General features: G+C 34.1%; 1 protein-coding gene across 1 annotated transcript in view; it reads right to left on the bottom strand.

Annotated features, from left to right (window-relative positions):
• Positions 1-22,632, bottom strand: part of LOC114326922 (early growth response protein 1-B) — a 38,712-nt gene extending 16,080 nt beyond the window's left edge. The window contains exons 1-2 of the mRNA XM_028275385.2: positions 22,049-22,632; positions 5,054-6,201 (exon numbers count right to left, since the gene is read on the bottom strand). Coding sequence (XP_028131186.1) covers positions 5,054-6,201; positions 22,049-22,376 — 1,476 coding nt within the window. The 5' untranslated portion in view covers positions 22,377-22,632. The remainder of the gene's footprint in view (positions 1-5,053; positions 6,202-22,048) is intronic.
• Between the last annotated feature and the right edge of the window lie 345 nt (positions 22,633-22,977).

Below are 22,977 nucleotides of genomic sequence, written 5' to 3'. Positions count from 1 at the left end.
TGAGATATCAAAAGCAATAGAAATACGTAGAGGAGTAAGACAGGGATGCATTTTGTCACCACTGCTATTTAATGTATATAGTGAAAGCATCTGTCAGCAAGCCCTTTTGCAAGCAAATGAAGGAATCGTAATCAATGGAGAGGTTGTAATTAATATTCGATACGCAGACGACACTGTACTAGTTGCAAGAACAGTAGAAGAATTACAACGATTACTTACAAACATAAATATTGCTTGCAACAATTATGGCATAAACATTAATATTAAAAAACCAAGTATATGGTCTTCAGTAAAATCATGACACAACCAGCACATATTAGTATAAACGGCATTCAAGTTGAAAAAGTATCAAGTTACAAATATGTACTTGGGAACTTTAATAAACGAAACTGGAGACCAAAACAATGAAATAAAAAGACGTATCGAAATTGCCAGGGCCACCATCATAAAGATGAGAAAATTCTTCTGCAACAGAGATATAAGCATCCCTCTACGATTAAGAATGCTAAGAGGCTACGTATTTAACACGCTATTATACGGTGTAGAGGCCTGGACTCTCAAACAGAACAACATAAAAAATATTGAAAGTTTCGAGATGTGGTACTACCGTCGTACCGTCGAATGCTGAAGATAAGTTGGGTTGAAAAAATCACAAATCTTGAAGTAATACGAAGGATAGGAAGAGACCGAGAAATTTTGTTAACGATAAAACGAAGAAAACTCGAGTATTTGGGTCACCTTATGAGAGGTCGTGAATACGCATTACTTCAAAATATAATGCAAGGAAAAATAGAAGAAAAACGGAATCCAGGTCGTAGAAGAATGTCATGGTTGCGGAATTCGAGAGAGTGGTTTGGCTGCACCACTAATGAACTTTTCAGGTCAGCTGTAAACTAAGTCTGGGTAGCTTTGATGATTTCCAATCTCCGATAGGAGTGGCACAAGAAGAAGAAGAGTATTGATGTCGTTTGTTATTATTTCGGTAACAAAAAATGTTTGTTTAGATAGCATTATACGGGGGTGAATGGAAGCATTGTATTTTCTCCTAATTATAAAAAAATTCTGTGGAAAATGGAAGGGCTGATTTTGTTTCATACTCCTTTTGTATTATTCTGGAGGCATCACTAAGGTTTTGGTTTTTGAATTATCCGAATATCTCTTTTCTTGTAAGAGCTCTAAATAAAAACACTGATTTGAAGGTTTTTTTAATTAAAAATATCAAACGCACTAAAATTAACCACACAAAACAAAATTACCAACAAAACAAAACAATTCAATAGCGGGTATGTCCACCTCTCGCAGCAACGACTGCTCGCAATCTGTTTGGCATCCAATAAAGATGTGTTATCCTTGCCTGAGGAATAGCCCGACATTCCTCTAACAGGAACATAACTGTACCAAATTTTCTTTAGGCCTAGGATGCGAATTTATATGTGCGCAAATTCATCAAAAGTCTTGGTCCTGAGCGCAGCTCAAACGTTATACGAGCTCTGATTGGGTAATTACAATGACCTGTCAACAATTGTTCAAATGTCGGGTATTTTATTAATACGTCAATGGTTATGGGTAAACAAATGTTGTGTATATTAGTTTTTATTGTTGTGAGGACACAGACAAAAGCAAGTTTATAATTGTAGTGACTTTTTAAATAGTTTTTAAAAGCAACAGGTACATAATTGTAAATGTTTCAGTATTGTAATAAAAAATTACATAGGTAGGTACTTACCTATTTGGAAATTGGAAAATGTACCTACCTAGTAGCAGTAGGGAATACTTTGATTTACATAATTCGATTACCAACAAAATTTCTACCAATCTTCATCTAATATATTGTTTTCTTACTCTATGCTTTGTTGTATTTTAATATTTTAATTCCACAAAAATCAAACTAATTTGATTAAATTCAGAACTGTCAAACAGTAAAACGTTCAGTTGGCCTATCTTCCCACATGACGGATATTATGTGTAAGTGGGTAAATGAGTAGAGGCTTCGATTACAAATCTAAGCACATTAACATGTGCGGGTTCGATCCCCAATGCAAGTTTTTATTTTTTTTATTGTTTTTATACATTTTATGATTGTAAGTATATTTATTATATAATTTTTTTTCAGAAAATGCGTATTTAGTTAAAATTTTTGCCAACAATTTATAATTATATGATTTCAGAAATCATACTTTTGTGGCATTTTTCAATGTGTTTGTGTGTGTTTTATTCTTTTATTTTTTTAATTTTTGGTATTGTTTTAATAAATTTTTTTGGAAAGTAGTAAGTATTAAAATTAGTTTTAATATTTAAATAAAATATAAATAAACTGTTTAAAGTACATATATCAATTTCGTTGAAATCACATAATAGGAGTATACCTTCTTACGTGCGTACAAAGTACACACACATTCTTTTTTTTTAATTCATACCATAAATCCTCAATACGATTGAGATCTGGGCTGCATGCGGGCCATTCTAATCTTATCAATCCCACCTCTATTTTTATTAGTCCATCAGTGTTTTTATTTACAAAAAATGGTGCAGCTCTTACAAGAAAAGAGATATTCGGATAATTCAAAAAACAATCTTTAGCGACGCCTCTGGGATAATATGACAGGACTATGAAACAAAATCAGCTCTTCCATTATTCCACAGAATGTTTTAAAGATAGGAGAAAATACAACGTTTCCATTCACCCCTGTATAATGCCATGCAAGCAAAATTTTTGTGTTACCGGAATAATACCAAACAATATCAATACATGTACCTACAAACTGGTGCAAGAATCTTAAAAATCGGAGCAAAAATAATAAAGTTATAAATTGTCAAACTTAATCAAAAATTTTGTGTGGCGGAATTTTGTACCGGTGAGTGTAGTAGGTACTAATAGTGTATTTTTGTGATTTATCCCTTTTGTATATCACATTTTATTGTTATTTTTATTGTTTTTTAATATATTACATAATTCCGTGTATGAAGGCTCACTCATTACCCATTACTCTAGTGAGCGATATGAGATGTTATAATGAGAAATAATTTATAATAATATAGTATAGCTCCCCGTGCGTAACAAGATTTATTGTTTTTTGCTGTTTGAATAAATTTTTCCAATAGTTATAGAACTTACAATTCACACTCTATTTTTATTTTTTATCAAATAGATCTTTCACCCTTTTCTGTGATTTTAATCTTGTATACTTCAATCACAAATGCCATTGTTTCTCTGAACACAAGAAACTGATTGACAGATATAAAAATTGAAATTACAATACAAGATCCGTACAAGAAAGCAGAACAGCTACAACTGATGGCAAATTAACTCCTTAGGAATATGAAATGAGATGTTAAGATTGCGCACAATAGTGTAGTGCAAAGATGGAATTTAAGATTGGTTTGTTGTTTAAAAATTGGCATCTAAACATAGTTTTGCTAGTTATACTTTTAAGAAACTTATGACTTTCTCCGATAGTATTTAAAATTGATACTAAGTCAGTTATTTTGGTGATTATTCCTGTATTTGCTGATGATGGCTCATGTTGGGCCGAAACGCGTCCATTTTTAATATTTTACATTTTAATAAAAAAACTTTGTAATACCTTCTTGGAGTCTGAGTACTTTGTTGTTTGAAAATAGTTTGTTGTATTTCTAGCAATTTTTTTAAAGTGAGTTAAAAAATTGAAGCAGGGAAGGAGATTACAGATGAGAGGAATCCAAAATTCAGAAAAGCCAGATCATGTCTACATAATATTGTATTCTTCATGAGATAAGTGATATAAAGGAACATATAAAAGAAACATATTGAAACACATCATATGACCTATATCGACTTGGAGAAAGCATACGATAGCGTTCCCAGTTAACAACTATGAGAAGCAATGAGAAGAATGCACGTTAGAGAGAAATGGGCGAATGTAACACACAGACTGTATAAAGAAACATAGGTGCAAATAAAGTTAGGCATGAAATAACAAAAACAATAATCGCAACAAAGGGCCTCAAACAGGGATTTTGCTTATCACCTACACTTTTTAACATAATTTATCTACATAAATCAGGCTTTGAAAAGATGATGTAAAAAATGTGGAACAATGGGTATACCAGTAGGTACCTACAAGAGAATATATTACATTCACTGCTTTTCGCTGATGATCAAGTATTTTTTGTACAAGGCAGGGATTTTTTTTTGGTTTTATGGCATAGACTTGGGTATCAATTAACCAGTCACAACTTTTTTTTCCTATTCATACATAAAGAATGCAATGAGGTCCTTAGAGTTTCATAGCAAACTCTTCCACAGCTCTCTACTCAGTTCAAAAGCTGTAGCTGGCAGGGATGATATGGAATATTTGATAAATAAATTATCCCGTATGAGCTATGATGGGGACTTAAGATAAATATGTGTAAGAGCGAATATTTATGTATTCGATCCGAGAGAAGAATTGTATGACTTTTAAGTAATTACGCTCAATGATAAGCCGAGATGGTACTAAAAGAAAGATATATATATTATGTGCATGAAAATAGTGTAAAACAAGCCACGAAAGCACTCCATGGAGTGATATGGAACAACACTCTAACAAAAAAAACACAAAAAGGATTTTTAAGAGCATAGTGCTGAATATTACCCAGTACGGGGCTGAACTATGGCTAATGACAACAACAATATGAAATAAAATACGAACAGTTGAATTGGACTTTATGCGGAGATGTCTATAAGTCGCCAGAAAGGATAGAATAAGAACAGATGAAATATGGAACAGAATGGAAGCAGAATGCTCAATTACAAAAAAAAAATGGAAAATAGAGTCCTGCAGTGGTATCTATGGGCATGTACAAAAGAATTTAAGAGCACAGGTGACCGAAAAGAATATTGAACTAGGATCCATCGGAAACAAGACGGAGAGGAAGACCTGCGTACATAGGTAAATGCTATGATAGAGTACAGATCTTTGAGAAGATGATTGGCAGAATAGAGTGACGTGGAGGACGAAAATGGCGAAATCATAGTAGAAAAAACCCTAAGAAGAAGGAGAGGGAAGAAAAAATGTAAATTATAGAATATTACCTTTGCGTGTCGTTTCTTCTCGTCGCTCCTCGCAAACTTTCTGCCACAGATATCACACGAGAAGGGTTTTTCACCCGTATGTGTCCTTATATGCGTCGTCAGGTGGTCCGACCTCGAAAAACTCCTCATACAGATCCTACACTGGAACGGTTTCTGTCCCGTATGTATTCTGATATGTCTCGTGAGTTCATCCGACCTCGAGAATCTTCGATCACAGTTTTCTACGGGGCACGCATACGGCCGCTCGTGCACCGGGGTTTTGCTAGGCCTATTAGGATACTTCCGGGGTTTCACCGGTACGAGTTTCAGAGGAATCGGACTCTGTTGGTAAACTTGACTAAGAATCTCGTGACCCTTGCTCGTCGAAGGGTTGTATTCGGCTAATTGCACGTTGTAATTCGAACTAGAACTCTGTCCAAGGTCACTACACGAGCCACTAAAAGGTTCTTGTTTCGGAATGAGAGAAGATGGCCCTGGGATCACTAATGCACTAGAACTTTGGCCGCCATAGTCCTGACTTTCCCACTGGTACTTGGGCGTGCCCATTGGCTGGCCCACCCTTGAGTATACTAGATCTTGCTGCATATCCAGCTGGATATTGGTACTGGCACCCGAACAACTTGGATAAGATGGTGGTTGTTTGAGCGCCAAGTTACTGCCGCAATCCGTACTGAACATGAGTTGATCTGTTTGCGACCTGTCATCGTATTGTGGTCCTGCCGGACTGGGTGTAGCGGAAGGATACTGCTGTTGAGGGCTTTGCGATGAACCTTGTAGTAGACCAAACATCGACGGGTACATAGGTTTATCACCTGAAGACAATAACCATTGGTTAACTGCGGACGGTGAATGAGCCATACCCTGGTTGGGCATTCCTAATGGACTACCACTCTGCATCTGTATACTACCCGACATGTTCGGACTGCCAGCTGATGTATAGATGGTGCGGTGTTGTAATTTTGCCATGTTGTTGTTACTCGAATGCGGATACATACTTAAAGTACTGTGATTCGTGTTTTCTTCTTCCCTCAAACTCGGCGATAAAGCGGAATCTTGAGGCGTCGCACGCTCCGTGATATGACTGCTAGGCGAATGGTGTGGGCTGGTATGTTGTTGCTCGATTGACAATTCTTCGGGATCCAAGGAACCTGTAATAAACGAGATTAAATTTATAATGAGTGTAAAAAGCAACTTGGGTAACATAAAACGACAGACTGCTGATGCTGATATCGAGATTTCATTCATCTTGTGTTTTGTGAATGAATTTTTATTGTGAATTTGATACTTTTTCAGATAAAGAATTTCTATTTATACGACTTGTTTTTGCCTCGTAGAATTAACTTAACCTACATTTTACTAGGATATTTTATTCGTTTTTTATAATGAATGGAATATTCAAATTATTTTTCAAAGTCGCATTAGGCTCGAGTAAAAACAAGTTATATTTTAAATGTTAATAGGCATATCAGATTTTTAAATTAGAAACTTATGCGCATAATATGTTTTGTCAATGGATTTGGCAAAATTAACAGTTGAAAGCTATTTTCTAATATATAATCGACTAAAAACATCTTAAAAATGTTATAATCATGGATATTTTGTAGATATAAAGTAGTAGAGGAAGCATAAATCATCGATTATTTATTTAAATTTATGTTTTTCAGTCAAAAATAAGAAATAATTAATAATTAATTTTAGGAACACGTTCTTAAAGAACAATACTTTATTAATCAGACAAGTTAATGACTTTTGTTGATAAATCGGACATTTTTGTCGTGCTGCAATAAAATATCATCTAAATGGAAACCAGTAGTGAGTTTGAAGTTTGTTATTATGGCAAGACGCCAAAAAAGTAAACTATGTAAGTTGATATGTTGATAAGATTTCCTCAAATCTAAGTAACTTTTGACTTAAATAATTTTTCTGAAATTTATATTAATAAAATAGAGATTTTTCAAACTTTCCAGAGGAAAACCCTAATCTTAAGATCCAGAAAACTGGCAGATGAGCACCATAAGAACGAAAAAATGCACAAAGATAAAACAGCTTTAAGAAAAAATGGCTTCTCCACGTCTATAATTGAAAAGGCACAGAAATTCCGAAACAAAATCAGAGATCCGGTAGAAAAAGAAAAACAGATTGGAAAAACCATGCTATATACCTCGTCTCCATATACCTACAAAGGGCACGACAAATAATAGCAACATATTTTTAAGGACAACCAGAATAAGGACTATATTTAAAACCGACAGGAAAAGCTCAAGCATGGACAGGAAAATACCGGAATACACAAGATCCCATGTAAGGACTGCGACAAATCGTGCATCGCATAGATCAATCGAAGAATACATGTTAGACGAGAAAAGCATCACTACAATCGTATTACGAAGAAAAGAAAGTTTGGCAGAAATGCCATCGAAAGAATAGAAGACGTCATCCCTACCCTAGCACAACATGTCATAAACACCGGACATAAACTTAAATGAAACAGCGATGCCAGCTAACATTAAAAACAGGATCAAACTTGTAATCAGAGAATCAATAGAAGTTGAAAAACATCCAAAAATGTTAAATACAAGAGATCATGCCCAAAGACTCCCAACTGTTTGCAGGTTATAAATTAAATCACATATTCTGGGACGACAAATAGTTCGAATTAACCTAACTTACCTTAGTACAAATATGCACATAAACGAAGTTTCAGCAATTTGAAGTTACAAAATGAAAATTGATTTTTTTCAAATAAAACTATTAGATTTTTTATTGAAAACGGACATGTGGCATTATTATGGCAGGAACATCTTAAAAAAATAAAAGTGACATTTATGCACCCCATAAAAATGTTATAGGGGGTTTTTTCCCTTAAACCTCCCCTGTAAACCCTTTAAACCTCAGAAACTTTTGTGTACGTTCCAATTAAATTATTATTGTGGTACCATTAGTTGAACACAATGTTTTTAAAACGTTTTTGCCTCTTAGTACTTTTTCGATAAGCCAGTGTTTATCGAGATATTTGGAATATATGTCGAATCCACCGCATATTTGTATATGGTTAAGTACGATTATAATAATCTGAAAATTTATTTACAATTAAATTTACATTTTTAGGTACAAACAAAACTAAATTAAATACATATCGATAAAAAGTGGCGTATCGAAAAAATACTAACAGGCAAAAAAGTTTTAAAAACATTGTTTAACAAATCGTACCACAATAATAATTTAATTGGAACGTACACAAAAGTTTGGGGGGGTTTAAGGGAACAAAAACCCCATAAAATTTTTATGGGGTGTACAAATTTCAGTGTTAGTTTTTTTAAGATATTCTTGCCATAAGAATTTAACATGTCTATTTTCAATAAAAAATCTCTAATAGTTTTCGATATATCGAAAAAAATCGATTTTCACTTTGTAACTTCAAAGGGCTGTAACTTTTTTTATATGCACATTTGTACTAAGGTAAGTTAGGTTCAATCGAACTATCTTTGGTTCCAGAATATGTGATTTAATTTATGACCTGAATTTTTGTTACACCCTGTATGTTAACTTGATTTCTATTCGTTATTCGTTTCATTGTTATTTATTTTTAGAAGCTCCGATATCTTGCGCATAATTTCCCCTTTGATAGAGTCCTAACATAGTTCTATTTAAGCCATCGATAATGGTACAAAATAAACAATATCAACAGGATATTAGATATTTAGATATCAGTTTTAGTTGAAATATAACACAGAAATTTTTAGATAGAAAAACAAAGACGGTATGCCTGATTTGAACAAAAAATCTGTTTCTACACGCTATTTGAGGGGAGAGATCTAGGATCTATCAAAGAACTAGTTAAAGACTATTAAGATAAAATTGAAAGAAAACCAGGCTTAGATAAGCGGATTTGAATACGATTAATCTTGGTTTCTTACCAAAAAATATAAAAAAATCACACTTTCAATAGAGCTTAACACAGAAAAAATACTACGTATCCACTTAGAAATAACCTACTCCTTTCATATTCCATTTCTCATTGCTCTGCTTTAAAAAATACATGGTTCAAATCCATGTTAACCGTGCTTTATTTGTGCCAAATCTTTTAATAATTAGGTATCTACATCTACATAATAGCTGACGGTGATTGCTTTACCTTTTACTATCCATATTTAAGCCATATAGGGTAATGGCTTAAATCTGGATGTAGATAAAAGGATCCCACTCATTTTAAGGAGAAAACTTAGTCATCCCAGATACCTAAGGTGTTAAAAAGATTAAGTTGGTATGGAATCCGGCTACAAGCCAACAGTGGAAGCGAAGGTAGACTCATATACCTACATCATGGACAGACGACATCAACAGAAACGCTGGGAATTGGTTGCAGGAAGCTCATGACCAACAGAACTGGAAGAAATTATGCAACTTTGGATGCAGAAGACTTTTTTTTTTTCGTCTTTAAAGAGGGGGGGTCTGGAATCTTCAAAAGACACCTCAGTCCAGAACGCCGCCTGACTGACCTTAGTGCAGGATTCATTCTTCGTAGTACCAGCGATAGTTCCCGAGGTGCTTTAAAACGCTCTCGTCGCCGAGGCTACGCCGAATGCCTACCTGCTAAACCAGACCCTCCTCTGTCATCCAGCGCTCCGAAAACGGAATGGCCGCTGCAAGGTCGACATCGCTTCCGAAGCACTTTACCTTCATTTATCCACAGACTGTAAGCAAGGAGGCCCTTCATTTTCCCCGTTCCCCCTTTTTTGGTCCCAAGATTGGGTTTTTTTTTTTTTTTTTTGAGCTTCTTTCCCACAATCTGTCTCATACAATATATCTCACTTATTCGCCTCTCGTCAAAACTTATTCCCTCTGCCTTCTACTCGCCATATATTTCACCCGTATCGTTGGTACAGCTGTTTTTCCTCCTCTTCTTTCTTCTTGATCACTACACGGATATAGTTGTGTATGCTAGTCCAACCAGTTTTATTTTCAATCATTCTCTCAATCATTTCTCGCACTGTCAAAAAATTCACACCTGTCTCTCTTTCCATTCTATTTCTTTCTACTATCCATCTGTTGCACTCTAGCATGGTATGTGTAACAGTGTGGATGCAGAAGACTGGAAGATGATGATGGGAACTGGGAACCGGTCTATTATCTGCCATTGGTTGATTTGCAAGTACAGTGCGGTCCCGATATATTTTATAGTTATCGTTTTCAAGGATTCTGTCAGGGACGAATTGATAATAGGGGAGATCGTTGGTTTGAAGAAGTCCCAGAGTGTTGGATAGTTCTTGGTGCATAATCTTTCCTAGCGAGTCATTGCGTTTTTTATAATCAGTTTTTTCTGTTCAGTTTAATCAAAGAACATTTATTTGTCACTGGTTTTTATGTCGTATCATAAAAACTATACTATCGATAATTTTTGAATGGAGTATAATCTATACCTTTACACATGTTTCAAGCGAACCTTCTATAGGTACTGGCGTTGTATTCATTTTTCTCTATAGTAAAATGCTGAGACGAGCGTCACGAAAGTAGCGTTACGACATAGTGGCTCGTGATTTGCAGTCACAGTAAATAGTTGGAAGTGTCCATTTACGCGACAATGGGAGTCCGTTATACAATACAACATGTAAACTTTTTCAATTTTATTAAAATCTATAAATAAACAAATAAATATTAAGATTCAATTTATTTCAATTTTTAAAATTCAGAAAACATACTGCACCAAATTTTTTTTAATTTTAGCTAGAATAATAGAAAATGAGGGCAACTATATCATTCGGCATACATTCCCCAATTGATTCTCGCAATGCAGTTTACTCTATCGATTAAAACCGACAATGAACCATGCACTTGACATTAACAGACCCGCCATGATGGCGTTACATCATAGTAAAATTTTCTTGAATGAAATCCTCAGCGCTCAAACTCTATCAATGGCCTGCCGCAGTATTGATCATATCCGATGAGGTTGCGCCGTCGCTCAGCACCATGCTTGGGCTTGGGCTAGACCCACATTTTCGCAGATGGTGACACTTGTTGCAGGAATTTATTGGGAGAGTTACACGAAATTCGCTAGGATCTGGTCTATTCGGTGAACTAATTGAATTTAATGGCCAAATGTAGTCAGTAAAACACGAACGAGGAGGGGACTAGGCTAATTGTTTTATGCATCTACTAAAGACCGAAATATTAACACTTCAGTAATGAAAAAATTTACTTTAAAATTGAGCAGAATGATTATCATTATCTATATGTTTAATTTTGGAAATCTACAACTACAAATTCTAAAATAAACCTACAAAATTAGTTTGACGTTTTGGCTTGTAAATAGGACATTTTTTTTATTATTTCATTCATAGGAGATTCTGACCAATAGAAAGCTACAGAAATAAAAATTAAACTGATTATTTTTTAATGATTTTAACTTCCAATCGTATAGTAAGATATTTGATCACGTGTTTAATTCTGTCCAATCAGATTAAAATTATACTAAGAATTATCTACTGTAGAAAATTAGCGATAGAATTTTTTTAAGTAGATTGTTTCTGTTTATTGGCAACCAGTTTCCTAGTTTTGACAACTGTCACATTTAAGAAAATATCCATAATATACGTATTAAAAAATAATCTTACGAATATCACACGACAGTAAGAATAAATAAGAAAATAATGCTTCATTTTTACTCAAATTTGTTGTCATTGGGCAATAGCCACTCGAGCCCTGCGGGCTGTCGCATGTCGTGTCTATTGCCAGACAACAAATTTTCTAAAAACTGTCGCATTATTTTCAATTTATTCTCACTCTCTTGTGATATTATACCCGATAATTTTTGATAATATCCCATCGTCAAGTATATTACGTGAGATGCCCTTCGTTGCTACGAAAAAATACATTCAGTGACATTAATGACAATTAATGTTTTAATTTAAACCGTCATAGTTATTTTCCTAACTAGTGGGGAAAGTGATACTTTCACGCACGAGTCTGCCGTTGACCAGAGCGACGCGATAGCGGAGTTCGGGCAAGCAGTCGAGTGCGGGGAAGACACTTTCCGCATGAGTTAGGAACAATATTTTTTCTAGGGCCGTACGTTTGGAAAAAAGCCACAAAAAATAGTCATATCAATTTTTATTTAGGAGTGAAAATACACAAATTAATTCTTTGACAAGGTTGTCAAAACCAAACTTTCAATATAATGGGTTACCACAACGACGATAATGGTTTCCATGACGACGATTTAAAACCATTGTAATTTTCTACTGATTTGACTTTTAATTAATATGTCAAAATAATTTTATTTCATCGAATTATTGCGTTAATTTCATTAAAACATGAACACAATAAGATAAATTTGAAATAAATTAGTAAATAATATCTAAATAATGGGTTGTCGTATGTACCTACCTATATTATAATGCCATATTAGAAGGTATTCTACTTTCCCGCACGCCGTGCGGGAAAATTTACTTTCACGCACGCCGTGCGGGAAAGTGCAACTTTCGGAAATGAAATGTGTGCTAGAAAGTGGATGTTTAAGCACGGCCGTAGAAAAAATATTTATAACAACTGTGTGTTTAATTGTACTAATTTGTACTTACATAAATAAATTACAATAAAATTTTCGTTAAGAGCAGTTTTATTCATGAAATAATCGCTACAAATTGCACTCAATCTCTAAAATTATTATCGAATTTTTGCCCTCGTGACACTTTGACATAATTTCACTCCCCTTCGGGTCGTTAAATTAAAACTGTCAAAGTTTCACTCGGGAAAAATTCGATAATTTTAGAGCTCTTGTGCAATTACTACTGAAAACATTAATAAAACTTAAGAGCCGAAATGTTTATCAAAGAGTTTATTTTTATAAATTGTGTTTTAATTTAATCATAACAATATTTTGCTAAATATGGAGATGCGATAAAGAAAGCAGTTTCAGAACAATTTTACATCTTTATTCAGTTTCCTACATGTTTTTCTCTATACAGTCTGCAAAGTTGTACCTCACTCTTCATTCTAGAAATTGTTAAGTGAATTTTTTGTCCGTCATTGCCGACACTGAATCTAATGGAACACACTCGTCACTTATCTCATTTTCTTTCTACTATATGGTTGTCTTTTTTGATCATTCGATTTCCATAGAAATAGCGTCATTATTTCTGTGATACTGTTACGAAATATGACAAATATATGTTGGATTATCATCTTAAGGGGGTAGGTGCAAAATTTTGGTGCAATGTTATTTAAATGCATCAATTTTTTTCGAATCCTGAGAAAATTAATATTTTTGAAAAATTTAAACGCAGAATGCAAGATTACATTATTACCGAGGGCCGAAAGTCCCTTAGAATAACCAAAAAGTTTCATTTGAATGAAAAATTTGACATTAAAAATGACATTAAATTTTCTCTTTTTTTCCCTGTAACTTATTAAAATAAACATTACAGAAGATTTGAGGCACTTTCGGCACTCGGTAATAATGTAAAATTGATTTTTTGAATGCGTTTAAATTTTTCAAAAATACTTACATATTAGTTTTCTCAGAATTCGGAAAAAAATGACATTAAGCTCCAAATGTATTGATTTATACCTATTATTTTCTTGTTTACACCTGTTTAAAAATTATTAAATCTCCGAGATATAGCAAACTGGGCACCGGCATTTTTTGGGGAGCCCTAAACTGATCATCTCAAATAGTTATCTCATCACCAACATTTTTGCCTGAGTCGCTGATTTTTAATGCGGAAGATAGCCTGTTATTTATTTGTTATTTTACAGTAGCAGTACGAATGTTTAGTTGATCGAATGCATGGGAAAACACTTAATGCTCCAGCGCATGTATAATTTATTGTTGATTCGACTAAGTTAAGTAAGACTTACATTGTCAATACATTTTTGCTAGATGATATCACCGAACTATTAAGCAGTATGTAATATATTTATTTTCGTCTATACAATTTGAGATTGAATTCACATATTTTTTATGACAAGAATAAAATAAGATAAATATTTCATTCCTCAGCCTATTTTCAGGTTGGAATGGTGAATTTTCTGTAAATAATATATCTCAAAACGTTTTTGTATGAAAAACAAAAAACAACCAATTTGATTCAGTACAACGGTGTAAGCAGGATGATCCTAAGGGGGCGTTACAACTACTGGATGGTCTCTGGGAGTATGGGATAGTAATGGTGTTAAGCGTATAGAGCTCAAATTACAACCAAATGGGCTCCCTGGTTACGCTTATGATTCAGTATATTGATAAAATTTTGTTTATTCTAGATTTATTAACCAAATTCATAACATTTCTACTTTCTTTATGTCTTCCTCTTCTTTTTCATACAGACAAATTTACAGGACATTATTATTTTGCAGGTGTCCTGGTCAACTTTAAGGTTTGGAAGTTTTTCATGTGCAGATGTGCCTCTGTTGGTAAGTTTATATATAAATCTTTGTTAAGTTTTTAAGTTATTTTGCTTACTGAAAATATTTTTTGTTATTTGTTGATTTAAACGATTATTCAAAAATATTTATGTGGTATAATTGAATCGTTTATTTCAGAAAGGGGTCAAGTCACAAAAACCTGCTTTTGAGAAAAACAAAAAAAAAAACGTGTTTACATTCAACAAAAATTTTATTTATATAAAATAAAAATTCTCACTAATAACCTGTAGTGTTTGTCAAAAAGTATTGTATTTTTCAAAAATTTATCTTGTTAATTTGTTTAAGAAAAAAATAAATAATTTTTTGCACTTGGCCCCTTTCTGAAATAAAGTTGGTGGTTACACAATTTTTAAACAAGGAATCATGCGTTGCATGGCCCCTTTATGCACTAAACGCTAATTTCTCTGCGCTGCCAAAGCAATACTATGGCAGCAATTGATTCCTTTCTGCAACAAAAGCTGTATTTACGTTTAAATTAAAAAAATTCACCAAAAGCTCATTTTGTCAAAATTAGTCACTTGACCCCTTTCTGAAATAAACGATTCAATTATTGTATATCGAATTTCAGAAAATACCTACCTACTTTTTTTATTTGTAGATCACGACTATTTTCATGTTTGTTGATAATATTTTCCTGTTGCATACGTCACGATATTTTACAGTTTGTGTTTGTACTATGTTATTATAGAATCAAACTGTTTTCAACGAAAACTTTTCGTTTATAAATTTGCAAAAGTCTGTGTGTTATTGCGTTGCCGCTCCTGCAATACTTAGAGCAGATGTATCGATGGATTCTTATGCAGTTTTGTCTTCTGAATCCAAATCTGAAAACGGCATTTCGATATCTCTAACCGTCTTCGAAATAATCGACCTCAAACTCTAAAATGTGACGTCACAATCCGGTTATTTCCTACCACGCACTAAACGTCAGCTGAAATCTTTGATTAGGAAGTAGGCTACTTTTTTAATCTGAATTTGTTAAGCAAAGCAAATGTTATTATTTACATTTGAGTTTGACACTTCGTGAATGTCAAATTAAATTTTAAATTATTTAGCTATTAATAAAATATAAATGACATTTTATAGTGAATTTAATTATTATATAAAATAATATGTGTAATAAATGTATAAAAATACAATTTGAGTATATTTTGAAAGCAATAATACATATTATACTATATTAATAATGAATCAGTAGAAACGATTATATTTAAATTTGGTAAATAATTATTATAACTCCACTCGACCAGCGCACGACCACACAACTCAAAATACAAGTACGTAAATACGGTTGCGTGAAGCGTGGCGCAAACCCGTGGAATTTACGAGACTCGCTCGGTCTGTAGATCCAAGTAAAGTTCATCAGTAAAAAGTATCTTTATCATCATGTATGTATTATTTATTTTACAATATTGGAAAATTGGTATTTAAAATGTGGTTTGGAATAAAAAAGTATGTTCTGATATATGAAATTACATCCTTCTAATGGAAAAAAATATTTGACGAATTTTCTCAAATTATCGATACCAACACCATTTTCATTTATAACTCTTGTATTTTTAATTTGACGAAGAAAAGTTATTCTTCATAAAAATCTCTTCTTGGTCTAAGATTTATGCAACCATCATGAACCAAATTTTATTAATTTTATACGAGGTACCTATGTAAAAAATATGAATTTCGAGTAAAGTATCTTTATAGTTCACAAAATTTAAATTAGGATGATATATTTGCACATTAAAACATAATTTTTAATTCTAAACAGCTTTTCGTAATAGCAATTTTCTATATTATGAATTTAAATACGTATATAAACAAAGCTTTTGTTATGATAATGCTCGCATTTTCAGCTTGTTTCTTAATGTTCTTGTATACCTACCTACCTATTCGGTAACAACTGGCAACATATGGCACAGAATCGCGGCCAATGAAGGTAGAAAGTTAAAAACCCTAACAAGGGCTTAAGAAATGAAGAGAGGGAACGCAGTTCTAGTGCTCTTTTGGACTCGTTCGTTGGGGTATATAGAATATTCTGTCATTATCGAGTTAATAACTCAAATTTTTTAATGGAATGATTTTAAAAACAGAAGGCGTAAATGACAGCAAAAATTAAATTCAACATATTTTTGTTTGTCATTTATTAAATTTGAGATTAAAAATTAAAATATTAAGCGCTAGGTGTTATTCTTTAACAAATCTTTGAAAAATGACTACGAAATCATCCTAAATAAAAAAAAAAAGAAATATACAACTTTAGCAGTAGGTAATCATCAAAAATGACAAGTGTCTCTTGGTTTAATCATTCACACAAAAAGTAGGCAATCATCAAATTGCAAATCTCTTCTCTGTGCGGTTCTTGATTCTTGATATGTCCCTAGATCAGAGGTTCCCAACCAGTGTGGAGCGGCACACTGGTGTACCCTGAAGTGCCTGTAGGTGTGCCTCGAAATTTGATTATACTCATTATGATTATAGAGATTATTTACCCAAGTGTGCCGTGGCTGAACCAGTTTTTAAGTTAGTGTGGCTCAAGATAAAAAAAAAGTTGGAAACCGCTGCCCTAGACCAACATTTTTAATATTTTTTTTTGTTAAAATATACCAATACTAAAAAGGCAGCATCTTTTTCAACTTCCATCTACTTCAATTAACCAAAACACCCGCATACATTTTTAATTACCGTGGCAATCATAAGGATATGTCAGTTGGAATCATTTCCGTATTACTAAAATCATGATTATGAAACACCTAATTGATAAATTGTATAAACGTGTGGGCAGTAGTTGGTAACAGCTGTTTACATCAGCGCATTGAAATATGTTTTAATATAATTTGAATTATGCACAAAGCTACCAACTGATTTTCCAATGTAAAAACAGTGTGTTTCTGCTTTATTTGACCTATAGGTAAATACATACAAATAATAATAGTAAATTAGTAGGTATAGTTAGGGGAGGAACCAAGGGTGGATCTAGGACAGATTTTCGGGAGGGGCCATGAACTTTCTTTGGGAGAGATACCGTGGGTCTGAGGACAATTTTTAAAAATTGGGTTTAAATGGTGTTTTAAGTCACTTTTCATACACTTTTGAGTGCCATAAAGGCATTCAAAACTTATCGTTATTAAAGTATTTTTATTTTCTAGCTCAGTCTGCAAATTTTTAAATTTAGATTTTTTTAAATTCTCGGAGGAGGCCATGGCCCCCTCCCTGATTCCGCCCTTGGGAGGAATAGCAGGAGAGCAGAGCAGAGATTAGTTGTTTTTTTACTGTCTTCCTTGAACACAAAATTTCGTAATATTTAAGTTGTCTCTTTCAGACATTCTCAATAATATGATATTAAGTATTACTAATATCATTATGTACCTATATTAAACATGCGTTTCGGCCTTCTAGATCTGACGTAATTATTCATTCATCCTATAATTAAGAATCAATACAAAAAACTAACTAAATGTATATGATACAATGATGTGCAGTGCGAAGGATAGGTACCTTTTACATTTCGGTAAAAAATGTTTGTAAACACAAAAACAATTAACTTTTTTGTCTAAAAAACATAAAAAAAGGAAATGCCACCTTGTAGTGGACTTTTTCCTTAATATTTTGAAATATACGTGTTTTAGATTTGATAATATTGATCCTTGGATGTTGTGATATTAGATACCTATTGTAATTTATCAATAGCAATGCTATTCAGCTGCAGTACCATTAAAAATAAATAAATAGTTTCATAGAGTTAATGAAGAGTGTTCTAATAAAAATAGATATCTTTCCGATACTGTTGTATATAACATAATATATGCTTTATTGTCACTGAAAATTTTACAATTTTATGGAGAAAGCTTACAAGGAGTATAAGAGAAAAAACAATAATAACTACAATTTACTGAAATTACACAAATCATTAATATTATAAAATAAAACATATTGAAATAAAACAAAAACAATACGGAGTTGAATCCACTTTCATAGACGTCACCTGCAAGAAAATTGAGGCTTTCGAAATGTGGCTTTATCGTCGAATCCTGAAGATATCTCATACCGACCACGTTACTAATCAGGGTGTTTTATTAAGGATACAAAAACAAAAAGAGTTGTTAACCACAATAAAAACAGCCACAATACAGTGGCGTGCTGGGACTTTTCAAGCGGCCCGGTGATTTTATAGAAAAACGGCCTCCCATCCTTATTTTATCTTATATTATCAGAATTTTTATCTCTTATTTATAAGACAAAAATACTTCTTCTATTTGTATAAACATGACTCTGTCTGTTTTCTCAATGTGACTCTAGTAAGTTGTCATTCCATCGTTTTCTTGGTCTTCCCACTGATCGTCTTCCTATTAGGGAACCGTCTCTCGCTGTCCTTACTATTTTATTTGTTGTCATTCGGCGTATGTGGTCATTCCATTCTATTCTTCTGTTTCTTATGCAGTTATTAGTATTGCCCACCTTGAGTTTCCGCTGTATATCTGTACTTCTAGCTCTGTGTCCCATAGAGTTTTACCATCGATTTTTCGAACGGTTTTTTGTCCTCTCTGTGTCGGGTCGTGTTTCTGCCGCTTATGTCACTATTGGTCTTATGACTGTTTTGTAAATTCTGCCTTTCATTTCTTTTCCGATATTTTTATTTCTCCATATTGTGTCATTCAGACAACCTGCTGCTCTGTTTATTCTATTCACTTGATCTTCCACTTCCGTTTAGACCCTTTCGTAGCTAGTGTGATGTCTAGTTATTAAAACTCTATCACTTGTTCTATTAGCCCTCCAGCTCCAATTTACATATTATTGAATTTGCTGTTATAACCACGCATTTTTTTTTTTTGGAGAAATTAACATGTTAAATTTTCTGGTGGTTATGTTAAATTGGTGCAGCATATGTTGTAAGAAATGTTTGATCTCCTGCGAAGAGTTGAGTACGAAAGCAGTATAAAGTTGGTCTGAAAATCAGTAAAGCTAAAACAAAAATAATGGTGGTCGACAGATTCGACACTATTCAACTGACTAACATGTTACAGGAATACCAAATAGTAAACACCTTTGTCTATCTCGTGTCTAGTACAACTAACGATGGTAACTGTGAAGCAAAAGTTAGGAGACGTATTGGTATTGCAAAAAATGCGATGAGTCGCCTAACTAAAGTTTGTAAAGACTCAAAATATCAAGATGAGACTGGTGAATGCCCTTGTATTCTCAATACTTCTATACGGGGCAGAGACTTGGACTCTTTGAGTTCAAGTGTGGTGCTTTTGAGAGCGGATGCCTTTGAGATGCGGTGCTGGAGAAGAATGCTGCGCATACCTTGGACAGCTCATAGGACAAACGTTTCCATTCTAAACCAACTCTAAATTAAACAAAAGTCTGTCCAAAATATTTCTGTAACGAATTCTGCAATTCTTATGTCACATTGTTCACAGAGGTGACGATAGTTTGGAGATATTAATTGTTTCTGGAAACGTTCCGGGCAGAAGATCAAGAGGACGATCACCAACTAGATGGTCCGACCAAATTAAGAATTCAGCTGGAAACTCATTCTGCAAAGCACTTAGAGCAGCTGAAGATTGAGACCAATGGAATAAAATTGTTAGGAATATTGGAAGAAATCACGATCCTCAGTAATGGGGAAACGACAAGAGAGGGAGAGAGATAGATACGTTGTAAATCATCTTCATTTTGAGACATTAGTATTGCATCGTCTGCATAGCAGATTGGTTTACGTTGTTTTTCCATTTATAGAAAATATTATAAAATCTATATTAAACATAAATACATTTCTAATGGATCTATCCTCGCTAATTTCAAGATAACCGCCATACATCGCCTGGTTCTGTCCACTCAGCAAAACCGAAAACATCCAAAAATACTTAACGAACTTTTCCCAGAAACACATATTATCTAAAAAAATATATACAATTGCTGAGTCGTATTTTGTGTAAAAGTCTGTGTTTATATTATCAGCCGAATAATACCTATTCATGGCTCAATTGAACGTCTTAATTTTAACCGTTTTGAAATACAGGATGTGTATAAAACAGACAACTGGAATGAATGCAATATTATTCAAATGGCTCGAACACTATGTATGGAAATAAAATATTTTTGAAATGTTTTGTTAATATCATTCGATTAGAAATTAAAAATAATTTTGTTACATCCAAAATTTTTTTGAAAAAAACTTATCTGACCGGCCTCAATAGGCCGCGGCCTCTCGGTGATTGCACCGATTCATTTATATGGCCAGCACGCCACTGCCACAATAGAATACCTTGGTCACATGATGAGGAACAGCAATATATATGGACTGCTGCAACTAATTTTGCAGGAAAAATTAGAAGGAAAACGAGGAGCAGGAAGGCTCAGGATTTCCAGGCTGAAAAATCTGCGTATGTGCTTCTGTGAAAAATCTGCTTATGTGGTTCAACACAACAACCTCAAATCTTTTCAGAGTAGCAGTGTACAAAGTACAGATTTCTATGACGGTGGCCAATATCCGAAACGAATAGGCAATACAAGAAGAGGAAGAGAAGTGAATAAAGAAAACTCCATTCCAATTGAATAACAAAACACGCAATTAATCTCAAAAGTCAACTTTTCGTATTTTTTGGCCGTTTAAAAATACAGACGCTAATATTATTCGGTAGCGTGAGAAATAAAATGAAATAATGCCACATTACATCACTTATTAGATCATAATACCCAATCCGATAAGTATAATACCAGAGAGATAACAATAATAACAAAACAGTTCGGCAAAGATTACACCCTGTTATATAAAACTACATGTCAATAATTTGTCACTCAGCTGTTCTCAAATTTCGTGCGCTTTGCAGAGCAATTCAAGATCAATATTTTTTTCTTGGAAGAGAGGAAGTAAAACAATTCGACTGTAGCGATATTTATTATCGACTCTGATATTAATTTAATGAATGGACAAAGTTTCTCACGTTTGCGTCTATATTTAGTACTTACTCCAACGGCTTTGCTAATCAAATTAAATTCTTTATTTAAGCTCATTGATGATAGTGTTAAGTGGACATAAGTTTTTAGCACATAGTTCTGTAGATTTTGTGACTAATGCTTGGGAAGTAAACAAAGATACGGGAGTATGTTTGGTTAGATCGAAAATGAATCAGAGAAAGAGAATATTGTTTTTATTGAAAGGCCGTAGTAAATTTTAAGAAAACAATAATCTTTAAACTACAAACAACGAGTCTATAAAAGTGATGTAAAACGCTTGTTAATAAGCAATAAAAGACACGGCCGTGAACGTATGTATGCTAACTTCGGCATTATTGCTGACGAGATCGTAAAAATCAGAAACTCAAGCACTTATATTTCATCTTTTAAGTGCTAATAAATTGTAGGAGAGACTCGTACGTCGAAGTGGAACGTGTTCCTAAATTCCGTAACTCAATATTGGTCTGTTTGTGCGATTCCAAGACTATAGACATAACATTATAACCGGCAAGAGTTATTTTTATCCACTTGTATGCATGCCACGGTTTGCGGTCGATGTAAATATAGCCCAGAGCAAAGTATATATTTTGCACCTGTTACATTTTGAGGACTAACCTGTTATAGGTGGTGGTTCCACGACAGTACTAGGTCCGAAGAAGGAAGGAGCGTCGCTGGAAGTCGTGACGGGGGTGTTTAGATCGCCAGGTTGCGCTTCCGAAGGAGAAGGGTCCTCGCACGGGGAACAAATCGAAGCGGGTATCGGACTACCTCCACTGTTACTGCTAGTTCCTGTTTTGTATAAGCATGTGTCAAAACTGAGCACGTTAAAGTGATGTCCAGCGGCTGCAGCCGCGGCACTTTCCGTCAGTAAAAATGCAGAAGAATGGTGATGATGGTGGTGGTGGTGCTGATTAGGCAGCGTGTCTAAAGTGTCCATGATCATTTTGCCACTTTTTGGTTGGTTTTTACGCCACCCGGGCACTTTCAACGAAAGCGCGAATATCCGCGCACTGAACTATAAGAAATAACGCTCTGTCTGCTGTCTAGTTACGAATCGCGCACCTACTCGCACCGAACTGATATCGGGAACTGATCGGCGAACGCGACGACTTTACTTTTATGAATGAAGTCACTGTTCCATATTAGGAAGTCGTAAGTAAGGGGTTGGCCAATAACAGAGAGAGGCAGTGTGCTCACCCCTCCACCGGTTACCTCCCCACTTCGTGACGTCGGCGTGACGTAACACTGGCGCTTGCTCGTGCTACGGGGAGCGTGCAAGTATTTTAACAACTAATTGGGGGTTTTGAGGTGTTTTTAGTAGTCCGAACAGCTGGGTGGGCTGCCACAGGTTGTATTTTTATTCGAGGGGTTCATTACACTAGGCGAAATGATCGTAGGTGCTACCGCTTTGATGTTATTTCGGTTTTTCGGAACAGATGGATAGGTGTAATTGTCAGTGGACATAACTCCGATGACATTTTCTTAATTGAAATTTAGTGTTTGGCCGTAAAACGCATCGAAATGTTACTTAAATGTTAAATAAA

The sequence above is a fragment of the Diabrotica virgifera genome, chromosome 5, assembly GCF_917563875.1.
Source record: "Diabrotica virgifera virgifera chromosome 5, PGI_DIABVI_V3a".
In the NCBI taxonomy this organism is placed as follows: Eukaryota; Metazoa; Arthropoda; class Insecta; order Coleoptera; family Chrysomelidae; genus Diabrotica; species Diabrotica virgifera.
Note: the sequence above shows the minus strand (reverse complement) of the source record. Positions and strands in the feature narration are given on the sequence as shown.